The 19,936-nt window shown below is 51.6% G+C and overlaps 1 protein-coding gene across 1 annotated transcript in view; it reads right to left on the bottom strand.

Moving 5' to 3' along the window:
* Positions 1-19,004, bottom strand: part of CACNA1S (calcium channel, voltage-dependent, L type, alpha 1S subunit) — a 53,892-nt gene extending 34,888 nt beyond the window's left edge. Inside the window, exons 1-7 of the mRNA XM_010584743.1 lie at positions 18,761-19,004; positions 13,877-13,982; positions 4,297-4,436; positions 3,586-3,719; positions 2,843-2,995; positions 2,350-2,555; positions 1,646-1,749 (exon numbers count right to left, since the gene is read on the bottom strand). Coding sequence (XP_010583045.1) covers positions 1,646-1,749; positions 2,350-2,555; positions 2,843-2,995; positions 3,586-3,719; positions 4,297-4,436; positions 13,877-13,982; positions 18,761-18,921 — 1,004 coding nt within the window. The 5' untranslated portion in view covers positions 18,922-19,004. The remainder of the gene's footprint in view (positions 1-1,645; positions 1,750-2,349; positions 2,556-2,842; positions 2,996-3,585; positions 3,720-4,296; positions 4,437-13,876; positions 13,983-18,760) is intronic.
* Positions 19,005-19,936: the final 932 nt, after the last annotated feature.

Genomic DNA, 19,936 nt, shown 5'->3' with positions numbered 1-19,936 from the left:
TTCCTCTTTCTTAGCCCTGTTCCATGATGCAAGATCATGGGGGATCATCACCTGATGCCTGATGGCAGGCAAGGTTTCTTCCCCACCACTGGCTGCTCTTTGGGAGCTCCTTGTTGCAGGATGCTGTGGTTGGACATGCCAACTAAAACTAGACATTGGAGGCTATGGGAGTTCTCCAGCCCTGCTAAGGATTAGAGCAAGTGGGGTTTCACCCATCTGAGGGGCAGAAAGCTGCCCCAAGCTCTCCATGTGGGGAAGGTGAGCTCATCCTATGGCAAGTAAACAGGACACTCTTTTCATGGTAACATGGGAAAGACAGGTATGCCAATGCAGGGGGTCTCACTCTTCTCATTCTTTGTTAATTAATTTCTTTTCTCTCCTGGTATCTGGCAGGACTGTAGATCTGCTGCCCAGCCAATCTGGTGTTGCTATGTGTTAGTAACAGGTCTCAGACAATATAACAATAATTAGACATACTACGCCTCAGGACTTGTCAGGCCTTGCCTGGATTTTCCTGATCTGAAGCATATTTTAGCTATATTTGCAAAAATACTTCAGAAACTTTTGCTGTGTCTGCAACTTAATCTAGGATCAGATGACTACTGTCCAGCTTGTCCTGCTGTTACAGCCAACTTCATGCAAAGGTCAGGTGCCTGTGGTCTGTCTTGTGGTTTTGAGCTTGTTTTAGCTATATTAATACCCAATTTGTTTTAACCTTGTGCAGTTGTATGGTTCTTGCCATAGAAAAGGACTAAGAAATCCACGTAATCAGGGTATAACTAACCCTTGTGAACTAATAGAGACGATGAGTGTGATCTACTTACACACACAGGATTGAAACATATAAAAAAGACCCTGAGCCTACACAGAACTGAGGAGAGAAGCCCCCCTCACTCCCCAGGACAAAACACAGTTTCCAGCAACAAAACTGGGATGCTGGCACCTCACCACAACAATGCATAGTAGGTTGAGCATTGCACCAGAGATATTTTGTGCATAGCAGCTTTAACTGTACTGCTATGGGAATTACCACTACTTGAGTCATTTGGCATAGAAGTGTTATGATCATTGTAACCAGACTGACGATAGCTCGTTGTTGTATTTGGATGAGACTGCTGAAGCGTTAATTAGACTAACAGTATTTCTCTTGCATCCCTTGCATTCATATCAGAGGTGTTTTCCTTAGGTTGGCCATAAGGAAATCATGTGTGCTCACAACAGGACGGCAGCGCTGTTGGTACCAGTGAGAATGAGTGTCTCAACCCACAGCTGTGGGGTAAGGACTGCTGCTTTGAGCTCCCTGCTCAGCTTCTTTTGCTGTGAGTGCTGGCAGACACACTACAACACTACAAACACCTAATAATGTGCTCCATGGCTGTGTTTGCTGACAGCTGCTTGTGCTACAGGGAAAAGATTTCTGTGTTAGGTTTTGAGCTAAACCTCAGACAGTCATGAACACTAACACACAAAGTAACTCAAGGCTTAGAGTTTCTAAGCATGCAAAAAAAAAGAGAGGAATGGGAGAGTAAAAAGGAACAGAAACCTTTCGAGGCTTTCTTCTTGTATAGCTAAAACCAGCCAATGTCAACACTCTGATCACGCTCACTGATCTGCTGGCAAAGAGAAAGGACAGGGTGGCACTTACCCACTCAACACCCCCAGCACCAGGTTGAGAACAAAGAAGGAGCCAAGCAAGATAAGGCTGACGAAGTAGATCCAGGGCCATTCATTCCCAATGGCATCATTCACCTGGCAAGGAGAGAGGCAGAAGAAGCATTCTGAACACAGTCTGCTGTCTGTCGCCTCTTAGGGCCCCCTCAACAGCCTCTGGGAGCTTTGCCTCCTCTAAGGTGAGTGCTTGGGATGCTAGCAGATAAACCTGACTCTGAGCCCTGGCTCCTTATGACTGCCTCTGGTTTTAGAGGAGGTAAAGCCAGACCCAAGCATTTTGGGAACAGATTTAAACATCAGTCCCATGCCTAAGGCTCAGCAAGAAAGTCTCTCAAAGACTGCAAAACATGGGGTTTTGCTGGAGAAGCATCCACCAGCCAGCCATTGCTGTGCCTGGCCTGTACCCCTTCACAAAGGTGGTAGCTGGAGCACCGTACTGTCTGTCTGGAGAGCAAGGACAGCTTCGGCAGTGCCTGCAGAGATGCAGAAGACATGCCTGGTGCATTACGGGATGTGTATCACAGTATGAAGCTTGGTGGGGGCAGGATGTCTTTCACTGGTGGAGAGACCTAGCCCTGCTATGGAGTCCTGTGTCCTGGAGGGAATTCCCTGCTCTGAGGCAGGACCAGCAGTCACCTCTGCCGAGCTGGGCACCAAGCCCAAGCTGCTGATGCGTACCCAGTAGAGGACTTCAGTCCAGCCCTCCATGGTGATGCACTGATAGACAGTCAGCATGGCAAAGCCAAAGTTATCGAAGTGAGTGATGCCATTGTTGGGCCCTGGCCAGCCGCTTCGGCACTCAGTGCCATTGATGGTGCAGTGTCGCCCGTGGCCAGAGCTGGTACATGGGGCTGGCTTCTCTGATGCCACCGTGGCAATCACATCTGAGGGGGAAAGCCATGGTGTGAGCAGCAGGTTAGGCCAAGTACAGCAGGTCTCAGCACCTCCCAGCCTCCTGCAGAAGCTTTCCAAAAAGTGCCCCTTTCATCACCTCCTCACACCACATACCATCACCAAGCTGTGTGCTGTACCAAACATCCTTCAGTCCAGCCACACTCCCAGGCCTGATGCTGGCACAACCAGTCTTTCTGCTACCCACAGAACCTCTGTGGTCCCCACAGCAGCCACACAGAGACATCTCTGCCAAATCACCCCCCTGACACAACCCCACCTGTCCCAAGGTAGTAGCAGGTCTTGTGCATCTTGCCCTTGAAGAGCTCTTGCCCAACAATGGCGTAGATGATGATCATGAAGAGGACCAGCAGGGCAATGTGGAGCAGAGGCACCATGGCCTTGATGATGGAGTTCAGGACGACCTGAAGGCCTGCACCAAGGAGAAGGGAGAGGTCAACCACTTTCTAAACAGCTTTGGGTGCACCTTGCATTCCTGCCAGCCCCTCTGACAAGCAGCCTCTGAAATGCCCTGGGTCAAGGGAAGAGGGGCATAGGTTGGTTGGGGCTGAAATCTCTGAAGCAAGAAATCCTTTCTCTACCCACCATGCAAGCATGCAGAAGACCCCAGCAGAGCAAGGGACCAGGCAGTGCTGGAGGCCGCTTCATGCCCCTCCATTTATTCGGTTGCTCTCATTCTGACTGTATTCACATGAGTTATGGAAGAAGAACCCTGCCCTGAGAAACTAGAGTGAGGTCCTGGCCCCTTTCACACTGGCCACCAAAAGGTGCTGACACTGAGCTATGGAGGGAGCTATATGTGTGCCTACATGCAGATCCTCAGTGTCGACAACTGCAAGCTGTAGGGATGAGCAAGAACCTTGGGCTACTCTGCACCCACCTTGTCGCTGGGCTTGATCCAGCAGCGACAAGAAACCTGCCCCATGGCCCCCCACCCTGGCCAGGCACAGGGGTTCAATCCACCCGCCAGCCCTTCATGCTGGCAGTACACCTAGCACCCACTTGGCACTCCGGACACCAGGCGCAGGGGTCTCAGCACACGAAATGCTCGGAGGGCCTTCACGTCAAAGCCGCCTTTTCCCCCTGAAGTTCCTCCCTGCTTCGCATTGACCTGCTCCAGGGTCATGGTGATAAGCCTGAAAGAGCCGGGGTACAGAGCAGGGCAGGAAGCGGGAGAAGCAGAAGAAAGGAGAGGGAGAAAGAGAAGGGCATGAGGATGGAGACCAAGAAATCCGTGCTAAGGATTCAGAGCTCTGCAGGCAGGAAAGCGAGGGACAGGACTCTACCAGCTGCAGTCAGCCTGACCCAGGGAACAGCTCTTGGCTAAGTCCAGCTCCTGGGTGCACTTGTGGCTGGGCACCCCTCCACTGGGTGCCACTTGCACTGCTGAGCACCCAGGGGCCCTCCCACCCCCTAGTGCCCAATGGACCTTCACCCTGTGTGCCAAACCCTGGAGGATCCCATGCCACTCCTATTCTCCAGGGCAAGGAGACCCAAGAGGCATTAAGGAGTCAGACAGGAAGAAACAGGGGTTAGAGAGGATCCCAGGGGATGTCAGGGCATGAAAAAGGGTCCCATGGGAGAAGGCCATGAACTAAGTCTACAAGTTGCCCCCAAACCCACTGCAGTCACTAGAAAAATCAATGTAGCTGATGGGCTGTGGACCAGGCCTGGCACAAGCTGAGCACCAGCAGCTTCCCCTCCTTGCATTACCCTAGAGACACGATGGAAAAGTCGAGCACGTTCCAGCCATTTCGGAGATAGGCATCCGTATGGAAAAGAAACCCATAGGCAATTATCTTGAGCATCGCCTCAATGGCAAAGAAGATCAGGAAGGCGTATTCAATCTTCTCCTGAGGATTGGAAAGGCAAGCAGGAAAGGATGCTCTATTAGAGCACACTGTCACCTCCCTTGGTATCACCACCATGCACGGCTGCCCCCCGCATGTCTCTGGATCAGCCCCTGCTACCAATCCATCTGTGATCTCCCACACACACCAAGCAGCACTGTGGCTACCCTGAGCAGGAAGGGCTGGCATGCTGAGCCACCACATGCCACTCTCTGGCCTGCAGCATCATCCCCTGCATCCCTTCAATGGCACGCTGCCAGGACCATGTCCCTGGGCTATGGGTACCTGTTCTTACAAACTACACCAGCAAAGCCACCATTTCCAAACTCAGCACTCAGAGGTGCTTGGCTCAGGCCACTGCACATCTCCGGTTCTCCTCCCTGCTGCCTCACCCTTCTATTCTCCCATAGCCTTCCTCCCACAGAGAGCACTGACGACTTCTCATCTTCTCCAGCTGAGGGCTTGCTGGGTCTGTCCTGGAGACACCACACAGTCACCATGGGACAAGCCAGCTGCATTGTGGCTTCCTTTGTGCCCTGGGCTTCCAGGGAAGTGAGGCCTTGGGGTCAAGACTTCCTGCCTTAATGCCAGACATTTGCCTGGCAGAGTGAGCTCCTAGAAACTGGCCTGTGGGCTCTGCTGGGCAGAGGCATAGCACCCACTCCCAGGCAGGACCTGGCACCCCGCTGCAGGGGCTCGGCACAGCCCTGCAGCCACAGGGCCCAGAATAGTTCATCTTTCCCTGGAGCGCGGTCAGGAGCTGCCTGTGCCCACCTGGTTCTGCCTGTCACTGTGATCACTGCCCTTGCTGCCCTTTCCAGACTGGGATTAAAATTCCTCTGAAGCAGCCAGATGGATGGGGCTATTTATATTTCTGTTTTTCCATGGCCTCTTTCCTCCATCTGCACCCCATGAAGGGCAAGGAGCATCCCTGCTTGGGCTCTGCAGGGAATTGCAGCCAGAAAGGCAGAAATGTCTCTCTCAGACCAAACTGGGAGCAATTCTCCACTGGGGAAGGCTGCAGTGCTGCGAGCACACCTTCTTCCCAGGGTCCCTCTGGTTTGTCAAATGGAAAATGCTGTCCATTTAAGAAACCAGGGCCAGGGCTCAGAGAGAGGCACTGCTTGCTCAATTACCACATCCAAAAGCAGTGGCCATGCCAAGTGTCCCTGTATGACCGTGACCCATACAAGTGCCAGTTCCTTGTTGGATCTGAGGGCAGCCATGCTAAGAGCAGAGACCTAAGCATTGCAATTATCAGTGTTATCAGGGCCCTGTCTTCAAGGTTTTAGCTAAGGCAACTCAACACCACTCACCTCCTTCCATATCAGTGACATTCCCCCTAGCCTGTCCCCAAGAGCCTGTCCTTGTAATCCCAGACATGTAAATACGACTATCGTGAGGATCATTCAGGTATGGAGGGACTGCAGAGCCACATCTAGCAGCCAGTGGTGTGGTGGGGTTATCTCCCTTGCTGCAAATGGAGGAGAAATGGGGGAAGCCCACTGCAAGCTACAGCAGCCCTGCAGCTGCCAAGGCCCAGGCTGGATCCAACCTGGAGCCCCAGCACTGCAAAAGCTAATTCCTTGCCCTGCTTCATCCAGCAGGACAGATTCACGCTCCAGGGTCTCTGACTGGCAGGGATCTCCCTCTAAAAATCCCTTGTCCAGAATCAAAAGGTCCCTTTGAGAAGCCCAAACCAGATGAACAGTGCTTTGGCCAGCTCCAGCGGTACTTGCCCACGATGTGCAGCCAGTGAGCAGCGAGGTTCAAACCTGGGCCAAGGGAGAGCCAGCAGGCAGTCCCCTGGGACCTGGCTATGTTCCCTCCATCCTGGGAGAGGCAATAATTGCAAGTTTTCTTACAGTACCACCTGACTGTTTTGCTTTGAAGAACCAGCCACATACACGGAGCTAGATCATCCTGATCTGTCCTGCTGGTGTAACCCCTCTAGTACAAGGAAAATTCTTGGCATGGCCAATGTGGAGGTTCTATGCAGTGATCCATCAGTGGTGGCTGGAGGAATCCCCCACCACCTCCTACAGCTGTAGGTCCAGTTGCCCTGGCTTATCTGGCTGTAAACTGTGGGCAAGTGCTGATGTTAGCAGAGCTAGAGAAGCCAGGCTGCTGACTATGAAGACATCTCATAAGCATCTTTGTCAGCGAGGTGAGGTGCTGTAGCCTTTCAGTGGGGCAGGTCAGGGCAAACTCTCTCTGGATTCTCCAAGTGGTATGGCAGGACATACTAGCAATGAAACTCATGTGGCCACAAAGCAATATCCTGAGCCAGGGCAAACTTACTGCCGCCTCTGGATACCAGCAGAAAGAAGCTATAGGGTATTTTGTCCTGGCAGACTTTGTACAAGGTCAAGCACCGCATGCCCTGCACCTGGTGCAGACCCCCCCTTCACGTGCCCAGGCTGATTTGAGAAAAAATCAGTCATGCACTTTGCACAGATCTGGTGCCGCCCATGTTGCAGGTCAGCATGGACACTGTACACTCACGACCCAAGTGGCCACCCTGTGCCTACACCATGAGGGAGACATGGTAGACCCTGCAAGCCAGGCACAACTCCACTGACCTCACTGAAGCCCTGGCCAGTTTCTAACAGCTGAGGACCCACTCTGTGCCACCAGCACCCACCATCCCCTCATCAGCCCCAGAATTCAGAGCTGGCTACCCACAGTGGGAGGCTGCTTAGGGAAGGGTGGCAGGGCTGCCTGGGAGAGCTGGGATTGGGTGTATGAACAGCCTAGCCTTCAAAAGCCACTATAAAAAGATGCAGGTCTTTATAACACACCGGGCTGCTACACACACATGCTTCAGCCATGTTAGGGGACACAGAGTAACCTGACCTGTGGGTGCTGAATGAGCTGTAGGAATAACAGCATGCACCATGCCAATGCAATGCAACATGACACAGCTCCAGCCTGCTCAGCAATGTCAGCTCCCAGTCCCTATGGCCACACAGGGCTCTCCAAAATGAGCCCCAGCTCCATGTCTCTAGTATCTCCTCCCAGGGAATAGGGGGAACAGGGCTTGGATAAAGCCTCCCAGCTGGCCAAAGTGGGGGATAGATGGTAAGGGGACAGTGACCGTAACACAGACAGACAGCTACTCCTGCTTCCCAGCAAAAGACAGCCACATGCAGCAGGACTCATGGCACTCGCACTCCTCCCTGACCCCTCCAAACTGTCCCCAGCCTTCTGCCCTCCTCCATGCCCTCTGTTCCTGCTCCTGCACCATCAGTCCCTGCACCTCCTCTAGAGCCTCTCAGTCTGGCCCTGCTTCCCTTTCCCCCTGCAGCTCTAGCCCCCATCACCTCACACCACCCTTTCGCTGCTAGGCTGAGGGGTGGCCCTTGCCATGGCTGAGGCAGTTGTCACAGATCACAGGAGGTTGGAGGCTGGCAGGGATCTCTGGAGATCACCTAGTCCAAGCCCTCACTACTCAAAGCAGGGCCAGCTTATAGTGGGTTGCTCAGAAATTTGTCCATGCAGGTTTTGAATTTCTCCAGATTCCACAACCTCCCTGGGCAACCTGTGCCAGTGTTTGACCACACTCCCCAATAAAAATGGTTTTTGTATGTGCACCAATGGGTTGACTGGGATGCAAGCATAAAGTGCCTGCACCAGGACATGCAGGGCAGGTAGCTGTGCTGCTAAAGTCTTTCATAAGGACTTTTAAAACATAAAACACCCATAAGGGTGTTCTCCAGAGGCTTGCAGCAACCATGCTTTGCAAAAACAGAGTAGCTCTGTGTCTTTCTCCCCTTCCCCTGAATGTACATGAGACAAGCCCTGCAGATGTAAGAGGGAGAAGGGGACAGGACAGCTAATGAATGTATGGGAGGGAACATAGTTACAGCAATCTCATAGGCTCCCCATCCTTTGGAAATCAAGATGAAAATGAAGGCTGGAGCAGAGGAAGGCTCTTTTGAGTATGTGGTGGGAAACCTTGGTATCCAGCATGGGAAGGGCACAGTGGAAGGCAGGCATGCCCCTCTGGGCTGCTGCGAACCATGTCCAGGAAGAGACATTGAGACAAACAATTCTGCTTCTCACAGTGGCCTCTGTCATAGCATGGGGAGCACTTGGGAGGGGGACACATGCAGGAAAGAATTTGGAAGAGTTTTTGAATCATTTGCACAAATTTTTTAGAGCAGGTGGTTGGACTAGATGATCTCCAGAGGTCCCTCCACCCTCAGCTGTTCTGTGATGCTGGGATTTTCCTGCCATATCCCCCAGCCACAGCTCCTTCTTTCCCATAAACAAGTGACAGACCTGGGCTTGACAAACCCCAGGGCTGCAGAGACAGGAACCAAAAAAAAGCAATAAACCTCTCCATCAGCTATGCAAGCATGGAGTGGCCAGGCCCTAAGACAAGTTGTTCCCCATTGCATCTCCCTCACTTGCTGTCCACAGCTCCTCATTACCTCACGTCCCTTCCCTGTCACACCAGCTGTCCTACGTCTGGTCAGATGCCTATGGGACACCTTGGTGGCATTCCTGAGGGTTGTCCCTGGACTAGATGCTCTAGGTCTGCTTGGTTTGAAAAGGCTTTGCTGGGTGCTACCACCTCTGCCAGCAAAACCATGGACAGGAGAATGATTTGGACACAGTACAGACAATGGCTCAGCTGATGCCTGTCAGACCCAGGGTGTGGAGAGCCCAACTAGAGGAAGAGAAATCCAGAGGAGCTGCAGCTAATCTGCCCTTCTCCAGGGCTAGGAGCAGATGGTCAGCAAGGTCCCTTCAGAGGAAGCCTTGCTGTGGAGTTGGGGACCATGGGACATCCTGCTTGATGGAGCAGGTTTGGAAGCTGCTGTATTTTTACTGGCATTCAGGACAAGTGGTCAGCTCTGCTGGCCAAACTGGAGGGTGAGAGCTGTGCACCAGCAATGGGCATCAAAAGTCACAGCTGGGATGTGTGCAAAGGGGAGGTGAAATCCTCTTGCCAGCTCTTTCCACGGGGGAAGGAGCTTGAAAGAGGGCAACCTCATGACAGCTGTATATGAAAAGGCTCCCAGGGTGGCCGAGCACCCATGAGTACGGTCAGGAAGGGACAGCAACGGGGAGATCAGACAGGCCTGGCTCAGGTGCCTACCCAAAACCCCAGGCCGAGCCATGGAGGCTGCCAGGCTTGCCAAGCCACAAGCTGGGCAGGGTGCCGGTCCTTGACAGTGGCCCCAGCCCAGAGTGAAGGGGAGGACTGAGGTAGGGGAAGCTCATACAGCTGCATCTTTATGTGCATCCCTCAAGATGCTGGGTGAAAGCGCAACAGTAGTTTCTGAAGTCCCACACGCAGAGTCCATGCAGGGAGATGTGCAGGCATGTGGTCTATTCTCACAGCTATTGGAGGACTCCAGGGAGATTAAGAGTGACCCCAGGCTCTAAGAAAGCCACATGTAATCAGGACTTCCCTGCAGTGAGTGACCCATGCCAGCCTCAAGGGACAGACACCCAACAGCAGGTACTTGCTCTTCAAAAGCAGCACTGGACCAACAATCTCTGTTCAAGGACTGCTAGACATGAGTCAGACATAGACATAGCTGTTTTTGGGGCTACTGGAGATGCCCTGGGCTATATGAGACAGTCCTGGGGTGGCAGATGTTACACAGAACCCACAAGCAAGTCACACCCCTCCAGAGCAGCAGATGGAGGTCTGGGACACCTGCAACAGCATCAGATGCCCATATTCCTGTAACTGAACGGTGGGATTTTTGGAAGCACACTCCTTTACATTAAACATCTGTTCTACCTAAACATAATAACAAAGAGCCTACACATAGGCCATTACATGTGTTATTAAGAGTGTCTTCTGTACAGCTTGAGCTCCAGCCCCCCACTCACCATGTTCTACCTGATAAGCTTACAAAGCACATGGGACTCAGCCCAACTGCTTTTGGATGCTCTGAAAGGGTGGCCTCCCTCTAAACAGTCACCCTTTGGTCCCATTAGTGAGGAAAAATAGGTACGTAGTGTGTGCAGCATGTAAGACACCACCCATCAGAAATGCAGGAGGAAACCAACTGCCCTAGCAGGCAAACCCTACTCTGAATTTGCCTTTATATCTCTGTTGACCAGAAATGGAGTCCAGGCAGCCAGCTCACATTTCTGAACTTGCTTGCTCCTGGAGCAAGACTTCTAGTGAAAGACAGTGTGATTTGGAGCTCAATGACAATTTTGGAAACTCAAGTCAAAGTGAAAATAAATGCTGTGAATTTTTGATTGAGTTGAAAAGTCAAGATCATTTCAGCAGGGTCAAAGAAAATATTTTGATTTTGTTAGAATTAGACAAAATCAGACAAAAACAGCATTACAAAAAAAATCTTCTGGATCAGAAGAAATCTAATCTAAAAAGAATAATAATGAAATATGTTGAAATTAAACAACTGTATTTCTTCCAGGATAAGGTGAAACAGATTCGTAGAAGATTTATGGGTTATTAAATATACTTTTTTCACACACACCCCCAAAATGAGCTCTGGTTAACAAAGCTTTCATGAGACTAATTCTAAATCTAGTGTAAACTCTGTGTGCAAACCTTCCCCGCGTGGTCCTGGAATGACAGTCACACGCGTGGCTGCTCTCCAGGTTTTCTAACCTTGTGGGAAGAAAGTGGCAGCAGGGGTCTCCCAGGAGATCCTCCCTTCCCAAGACTCTCCTTGCTGGTGACCCTCAGCTTTAAAGCAGAGTGGCTTTCACTCCATTAAGGGCCTGGGATACAGGAGGCTTCTCTGAAGGAAGGTCGGGCTGGACAGGCCCCTGCATACCCATTAGCGGTGAGCTCTTATGAGACTAAGCCTCGATCCTGCCTCCACAAATAACGTGGGGCAATGTCCTTACTGCTCTGACTCAGTTTCCCCTCACTCGTTTTGCCTCCTCAACAATTTCAAGGTCTTTCTTAGATAAACTCAATCCTCTCTGGAGAGTACTGGGCAATGAAGAGAGGCAATGAAGAAAGTGACAGGGGGAGATTAAATGCATTGCAGGATCTTTCTGCTGCAGGAAGAAACGCCTTCAACAAGCCTTTGTCGCACTACCTGTGGGCCCCATGCAGAGCACAGCCTGATAGCCAAGGTGATGGGGGTCTGGCTCAGCTCTTAGCTGGGATTGCTCCTACAAAGCCACCAGAACATGATGCCAAAGGGACATGCAGAGCAGGGATGAAAGAACAGAAGCCTGGCACTGCCAGGCTCCTGATACAGAGGCTGTTGGCATGGCAACAGGCTGAAAAAAAACCCCAATATGACAATAGGATATAGCATAAGGAATCTCATATACAATAAATATAAATAGATGAAATCTCATTTACACGTGACATTACTCAGTACACCCCTGCCTGCCTCCCGTTTATGGGAAAGGCTGTTGGTCCTTCTTGGGCAGCAACAGCCCCTGCCTAGGAGCACTGCGAGACGGGCTGCTGCCAGGTTGTCCCCCTGTCATGCCACACTGCCACGTGCTGCTGGGCTTTCTCCAGGTCTGCGCAGGCTTCCTGGTCTCAGCCAAATCCCAAAACCCCTCCCAGAGGGAAGCCCCCATCCCTGCTGCCCTCACCTCCTGCTTTCCATGTTCAATCTGCCCCAGTTTTGCTGTGCCTCTGTCCTGTTTTTTGGCTGGGACAGAGTTAAATGTCTTCCTAGTAACTGGTACAGTGTGGTTTGGATTTAGTGCGAGAATAATGTTCATAACACTGATGTTTTAGTTGTTGCTAAGTAGCGCTTATCCTAAGTTAAGGATTTTTCAGTTTCCCATGCTCTGCCAGCGAGCAGGTGCACAAGAAGCTGGGAGGGAGCATGGCCAGGACAGCTGACCTGAACTAGCCAAAGAGATATTCCACACCATAGAACGTCATGCTCAGTATATAAACTGGGAGGAGTTGGCCAGGAGGACTGGATCACTGCTCGTGCATCAGTCAGCAGGTGGTGAGCAATTGCATTGTGCATCACTTGTCTTGGGTCTAATTTCTTTTTATTATATTCCTTTTCATTACAATTATTATATTTGTATTATTAATATTGGTTTGGGGGGTGTTTGTTTTTTTCTTTTTTTTTTTAATTTTAGTTATTAAACTGTTCTTATCTCAACCCATGAGTTTTAATTTTTTCCCCTGATTCTCCTCACCATCCCACTGCGAGGGGGGAGGAGTGAGCGAGCAACTGCATGGTGCTTAGTTGCTGGCTGGGCGACAGTCTCTTTAATCTCCCAGCTAAGATAACCGCACCTTTCAAATCCTGTTATGCTCCCTTGGCCAGGGAAAATGCCAAAACCAGCATCTTGAGCTTAATTCTGCCCCAGGCTCGCAGGTGTTAGAGAAGCTGGTCAGACAGCACACCAGGAGGCTGAATGAACAATCCAGGAATTAACTCTCTGTGGGTATTTTTAATTACCCTCCTCTGTGGGCCTATCTTGGTTTTATTTTTAAAAGACATAATAACACACTGCCAATAGTGACCTCTCTTCTTCTTTTTCCAAGGAAATGACAAGTAAACACTATCTTCACTGCCATTAAAAGCCTGTTGAGAGGGAAAGAGACAAAAGCAGTTCAAGGAACTAAAAATTGCACAACTAAAACCTTACTTTGTATTTTGTATCTTAGTTTCTTTGACTGCTTTAATATTTTTCCCTGCAGAGTCCCTAAGGAACAGGCAAAAAACAGAAAAGTGCTTTTTTAAGACACAAGTTGCCAGCCATACCTGCACACAACACACCCCACCCCAACTCTGAGTCCTGAAATTGGCAGAAGAGAATATTTCATTAAAACAGGGCGTATTTCGATGCTTTGATTCAGTCACCAAGCTCAGAATCTCAATGGATCTGAAGAGGGGAAAGGGGTGGCAAACTAATAGTGCAAACTGGATCACATCAAAACAACTTGTTCCAGGCAAAATGGAGTGTCTGGGAAAATAAAAAATGGAATAACTGATTGGAAAGGAGCAACTTCTCTGCTTAACAGAGATTTTTTTTTCCCCCCTCTTAAACAAAAACAGCAAAAATTAAAATATAGTTTTGAAATGAAAGGTCAGAAAACTCTATTCCAAAAATGCTGAAACAAAACATTTGAGCCTTTCTGGAACAGGATGTTTCCTTTTGGAAGTGTCATGATAAAAAATTGAGGGAATTCATTCTTTCTTTGGCATCAATTCTTCCTTTCCGTGTACCTCACGCACCAATCTGCTGCCTTTGATCTCAACCTAGGGGTGGTTTCAGTCCCTCTGAAAACCTGTTTTGCAGCAGTTTCTCCACCACTCTGCCTCCCCCTGACTTTGCAGCATCTCTTGCTGGACCAACAACACCTGACTGCACCCCACAGGGCAGCAGCAGATGTCCCCACTACAGGTATTATGATCTTGCACCCATGCCACACTGAGCAACCAGCTCTGCAGAGCCCTCGAAGCCGAGCGCCTCCCAGCAGGACAGCAGGGAGAGCTGTGCCTTACCAGGCTGGAGTTGGCAACGTTGGTGTCATCCTCGGGCATCGGCAGGTAGACGGCCAGTGCAACACAATTGGCAAAGATGGTCAGGAGGATGATGATCTCAAAGGGTCTGAGAGGAAGAATTAAGGAGTGGAGACAGGAACAAAAAAGCAAGTACAGCCCTGCCCCTGCCCTGTCCTGTCCTGGTATGTGTGGGGAAACCCCACTGGCTATGGGGAAATAACCTCCCCCCAGGGCAGAGTACCAGAGAGAGCAGTCAGACTTCCTCAGTTGCTGCCCGTTTCTCATGTCCCCAGGGAGGGAGGGAACGGCCAGGATGAGATGCAGGGCCTGGACACTCAGCACATGGCTGCTGGAGAGGGGCAGCTTTGGCACAGGACCTATAGGGAGGGGGCACAAATTAAAAGGCCGCAGTGAAGGAATAATGAAGGGATGGGAGAGTTGGCAGTCTCCCCCTCCTCATCTTTCAGTGAATCATCCTGAAGGGTCAGGACCCTCTTGCATAACGTAGGCACCTAACCAAAGCATCACACTTCGGAGTGCACTGGCCCTGGCTCCCTCTGTACTCAGCATCTAAGGGAGATGTTGTTGAGCAGCAGATCTCAAGTGGGTCATGTCTCCCTGACCAGAAGGTATCTGGGGCAAGACAGCTCAGCCAGGGTCTCCTCTAGCAGAACATCCAGCTGCTAACACCCCTGGGTACCCTACAGCCTCAGTGCCCCAGTGTAGGCAGTGCTCCTGTGACTGTCCCCAGGAGTGCCACAGGCTGAAAGTACCCAGAGTCCTCAGCCTGAGCTCCGTCCCACTCCCTAGAAGGTGGAATTGTGCTGTTTGGGCCCTATGACATCTCTGAACAAATGGGGTGACCTGCTATTTCCCCCTGAAGGCCTTAGGACAGGCACTTGGTCACTCCCAGACTCCTCCTGCTGTCACTGCTCTGCTGGGCCACTGAAACCTCATGGTCAAGCTTCAGCTATCATGTTCCTGAAGCCCCAGAAGAGCTCAGACTCTGGCTTCAGGGCCTCATCCACAGCCAGGCTCTCACCCCAGGGACCCCACTCTCTGTTCCTCCCAGCACGGTCCAAACCTGCCATCCTATGGTACCCTGGGAGTGCAGTAGACATCTGGTCAGAAGGCAGCCATCTTCTTTTGCTGCCCCTGTGCTGGTCACATCCAGGCCCTGCTGCAGCTCTGAAGTGCTTGTGCCTAGCCAGGGCACCATGCAGCTATGCACGTACCTAAAAGCAAAGGAGTCTTTTCCACTCATCTAGCGGTCTTGTGCTGCCAGCTCTCTGGGTACAGCATGATGCAAAAACCTCCAAGAAACATTTTTGGCCACAATGCTGATCTCAAAAGTTTCCTGGCCAATAATGTTTCTTGGTGAGTACATCTCAGTTGCTCCGATCCAGTTGCCTTGCCTGTACCCCTGGAAGCCACTGAAACTAAAAGCAGATGGAGGAAATGAAAATATTTGTCCAGCTGCCCACTGGGCCAGAGCCACCTACAGTGTAAATTAACAAATAGTGATGTTAATCACCACACTCCCCTCCAGCCCCTTCTCTTCTCCACAGTCCTACGAGCCAACATCCACACTTATGACCACAGCCAGTGTCTACCCCCATAAACAGTTTTGAGATCTCTCATCCCCATCCCCACTTGTAAGTACTAACCTGCCACCATGGGCAAACTGATCAATCTCATGCAGCGGGTACAGAGGTTCCAGTACAAGACAGGATTTCCCAGCATCCCCATCTCACTTTGGATAGATCTTCCAAAGGAGAACAGCTCCCAGGAACATGCTCTGTGGGAACACCTACAGCTCAGCCACTGATGCCACTACAGAGCCCAGCACAGCCCTCAAAATTCAGTACCCCAGCAGAGAGGACCTGCAGCCATAGTGACGCTTCCCTACACCATGGCTAATCAACTAATAAGCTCAGCTTTCCAGATAACGATGCTGAGGCCTGCCTTGGGCTGTGGTGGCCATACCACTGTCAAATCCAGCATCATGGGCCAAGGGGCACCTAGGGAACATTCTCTCCATATTGGCCTGCTGAATTGGCCAAGTGCTGTCAGTTGTGTCTTACACTCACCACACGTTATTTTGCCTTTTCTAGACCTTTCAAGCCATCAGCTTGATGATACTTTAAAAACTAAAGTCAGCTGGAAAAGCTGTTCCCCTCTGTGTTCCAGGTAATGGGGCAGAGCCCAGGGGTTAGAGGCTTCTCTGCCTGCTCCGACAGGGTAAGATGAGCAGCCCACCTTGAAGGGTGATGTATCTTGTAACTGGAGCTGGAATCAGCTTGCTGCTTGCACATCTGTGAGTCTGGCACTGTTATTAGGTAGAAATGCAGTGGGACAGATTGAACCAAAAAAGAGGCATGTAGTGTCACTGGGCACAGTGCCTCTGCCTCTTGCCACTAAGCCAGAGCCTCAACATCCTCCTCCTCTTCTTGTCCTGCAATCTCACTTCTTCCTCTCCAGCAGCCTCCTGCCACACAGCATCCAAGGGTCCCAGCATCTGCCTTGCAGCGGGAATTAGGCCCTTAGTGCCTTGCAGCTCTGTGGTCCCCCAGGGTCCCCAGACTCCTCACCCATCTGCCTTGAAGTCCTCCTGGCTGCAAAACGACCTGGAGTACCAGGGTGACACCACAAAGCTAGACATGTCCCATCAACTTGCTGGGCTAGCTGTCAAGCACACAATACCCAGCAATTTGCAGAGTACCCAGATTTCCTTGTGCTAACAAACATGTTTTTTGAGATGTGAGCAAATTTCAGCATAAAAAACCCTCTGCCTCAATCCAGCCTGAGTTTCACCTACTCTAGGCTGAGTGCACTGATACTCCCCACTCTCCAACTGCCTGGAAAAGACCCTGTCCCACTCCTGTGGCTCAGCTTTGTGCTCTGACAGCAGAAGCGATACAGCAGAGATGGGCCCAAGGAACAGGAATGTGTACTGCCATACTGAACCCAGATGCCAGGTATCCCCAGAGAAAATGGTCACAGCTAATCTTCCCTTGGCAGCTTGCCTGGCCCTGAAGACGATAACAACCTGCAGGAACTGGAATGGCCCTGTCATGCCTTGCAAACCCTGATCCCTGAATGAGGGCAGCCAAGTGCATTTGGGTATAAATACAGCCAGACACAAGAGAGGTGCTGGAGAAACCTGATGCCCTGGATCATTTGTCCTGCACAGGTCAGAACCACATGTACCTGCAACCTTGCTGGTGGGACACCCACCTCTCCCCTCCACACTCCCCTTCCAGGGCTCCAATGTGGGAAAGACCCCCACTGTGCTACACACTCTCTCTGGCATGTGTTGGCCCAGGAGGAATGTGTTTGAGCATGTTAGAAGATGTAAGTCCTATTTCCAGCTCTTCCCCTGCGACTAGGGTGTATGCACAAGTTTCTTCCATACTCAGTGCCTATTTAAGACACAGACACAGCTCCCTTCCACGTGCTTGTAGAACAGCCCAGTGCTCATACCAGAGAAGCAGAAACAGAGTTCCCCAATTTTAGCCCTGCTCCCTCTCCTTGAAGGACAGAGACCGCCTTTGCAGTGAAGGAACAAGGGCTCAAAATCGATGGCCAGCACAGTAGCACTAGAGGTGTGAGCATGCTCTAAGTGCCTGCAAATGGGCATCCTGGGCTTTGAAAAAGATGGCATCTCTGGCAGTGTGGGGGCATGGTTTTGGTGTCTCCACGGCACTATGTGTATAGCAACACAGCCAGCCTAAGGCAACCAAGCCACCTCCAAGAGGAGCAAAGCCTGGACAGGGCTGGGATGATCCTGCTAAGGCCAGGAACATGCAGCTAGGTTCAGCAACTGAAATAAGAAAAGTTGGAGTGGAAGAACTGGATTTGCTGGAAACATCCCCAAATTCCATCATTTTTGCTTAAGCCCAAATGTTTTGCTGAAGCCAAAATGAAATGTTTCATCTCCCATCCTCTTCCCTTCCGTAAACCACAGGTGAACAAAGCATTATCTAATGGCCTAATATAGCTCCTGTATTGGTGGCAGAACCATGACATTTGGTATTTCTGAGCTATAACGCCCCAGTGAAAAGATGGCCAATCAAAGAACAACCAAACAAAACCCATCACTAAATTAAGCCAGAGGCACAGAGAGAGACTGTTCCTCTGAACAGTATCACTCACAAAAGCTTTCACCTGTGAAAGCAGTGCCAGGGAAGGATGAGAAAGCGGGGCTGAGAGGACAACAGTGTCAGCAAAGATTTGGGGGATGCTGGCCAGCCCCCACCACAAGGGCAGGGAGCAGCTGCAGGATCAGGCAAGCAGTGACACACACAAAGAGCCATCCCAAGCAGCTCACCATGGTCTTCCTACCCACCCCCAAACCTGTCCCTTGGGGCAGCCTTTTGTCCCCAGCTCCATCCTCAGCTCTCGTTCCCCCAGCCTGGCCCCACTCCTCTGCCTGGCCCCATTCCCACCCCGGGATGGGCACTGTGCCCCCTCCTCACACGCCAAACCCTCTCCCCTCCCGGCGGGCTCTCCCCTGTTTCTCCCCAGCACAGCTCCTGTCAGCACAAAATGAGTTCACTCCCTCAAGTCCCTTGCCTCCCAGGCTGTCCCTGTCTGTCCCTGCACCACACTACTGAAGGTCCCCATGGCCTGACGCGCTTCTCAGCCCCAGCGTCCCCCACAAGCCTACTCATGCCCCCAGTTTGCACAGCTGTTGCCTGCGCCAATGCATCCTACCGGGGCTCTCCAAGTGCCTCGTTGCCTTTTACAGACCGTATGAGACAGCCAGCACAGGCTGCTCCTGCCTGCAGCCCACAGGGTCCTGCTCCTCAGCACACCTCCCCAGCACACCTGCTCACAGGCACACACATGGGTGCTCCCAAGCCCATGCAGCCAGAAGGATACTTCCACTCCACAATGCTGATGCATGCCTTCCGCAGCGGGTTTTGCAGGGTTAAGCAGAACAGAGCTCTGGCTGGCCGGGGGGCTGCTGGTGGCACCGGCTTCTTGGATTTCTCCTTCTGTTGCCTCTTCTTCACGTCATCCTGGGGAGAAGCAGGCTCCATGATGTTTCTCCCCTAGCCGTTTCTCTCCCTCCTGCCCCACAGCGGAGCCCCCCTTCCCCAGGTCCCAGCCAGCTGGAGCTCCTCTGGATCTCCCTTCTTGCAGAGTCTGTCTCCACGCACCAGGGGAGGCAGTGGGGGAGTGGGGGCTGGAGCCTGCACTCGCATGTACAAACACACAAAGCATGAGTTTAAATTTAGATCCCAGCCTGGCTCCCGGGTGCTGTCACAGCTCCTGAGGCAGCAGAAGGGCCCCTGCAGCTGTTGCTTCTTTACACAGTGCACTGGGAGGCGGGTGAGTGCTTCACATGCCACTGACCCGGGCTGGGGGTGGGAACAGGCTGCCCAGTGATGGGCACATTGTCTCTGAAAGAAAAGCACCTTTGTCCCAGGGGGTCAGCTCTCTCCCCAGCTCCCCCCAGCCAACTCTGCCGGAAGTGGGAAGCCAGGCTGCCTGGTGCAATGCGTGCAGCCCCATTTGCTGAATCACATTATTCAGCGTGAGATGGAGAACCCCGACTCTGGCCGGTTCCCAAAGCAGGTAACCCACAAAGTGATCAGTCCCCTCTCTCTGCGGGATTTCACCTTCATTTGGTGCAAACTGCTCAGTTGAGCCCTGGACCCTGTGATCCTGGGGCTGTAGGGACTCTGGGGCTGGGTCCATCTCACTGACAGGGACTTTGACCCCAACCTCAGAGCTCCAGGAAATCATGGCAAGTCCAAAAAGTCCTCTGGCTTGCTTTTCTGGAGGGGCAGAGGAAACCCTTGGCAGGCACCAGTCACTCAAACAACCCCTTGCTCAACCTCACCTTCCCAGTCCTGTTTTCATGATATGGAGGATGCCTGGGGATGCAGGAACCCAAAAAGCCTAGGCTGGATTGTGTCCTGGCAAGTCTAGCTGGGCTTGGGAAAGCCCAACTGGATGAATGGTGTGAACAGTTATAGTAACTCCTGAGCTGGAAGGTAGGCAGGGAGAGAGAGGAAGGTTATCAGCACCTCTTCACAGCAGGGGAAAATG

This window comes from Haliaeetus leucocephalus, unplaced genomic scaffold (genome assembly GCF_000737465.1).
Source record: "Haliaeetus leucocephalus isolate CR32 unplaced genomic scaffold, Haliaeetus_leucocephalus-4.0 Scaffold1000, whole genome shotgun sequence".
Taxonomy (NCBI): Eukaryota; Metazoa; Chordata; class Aves; order Accipitriformes; family Accipitridae; genus Haliaeetus; species Haliaeetus leucocephalus.
This window is presented reverse-complemented; position numbering and strand designations above follow the sequence as displayed.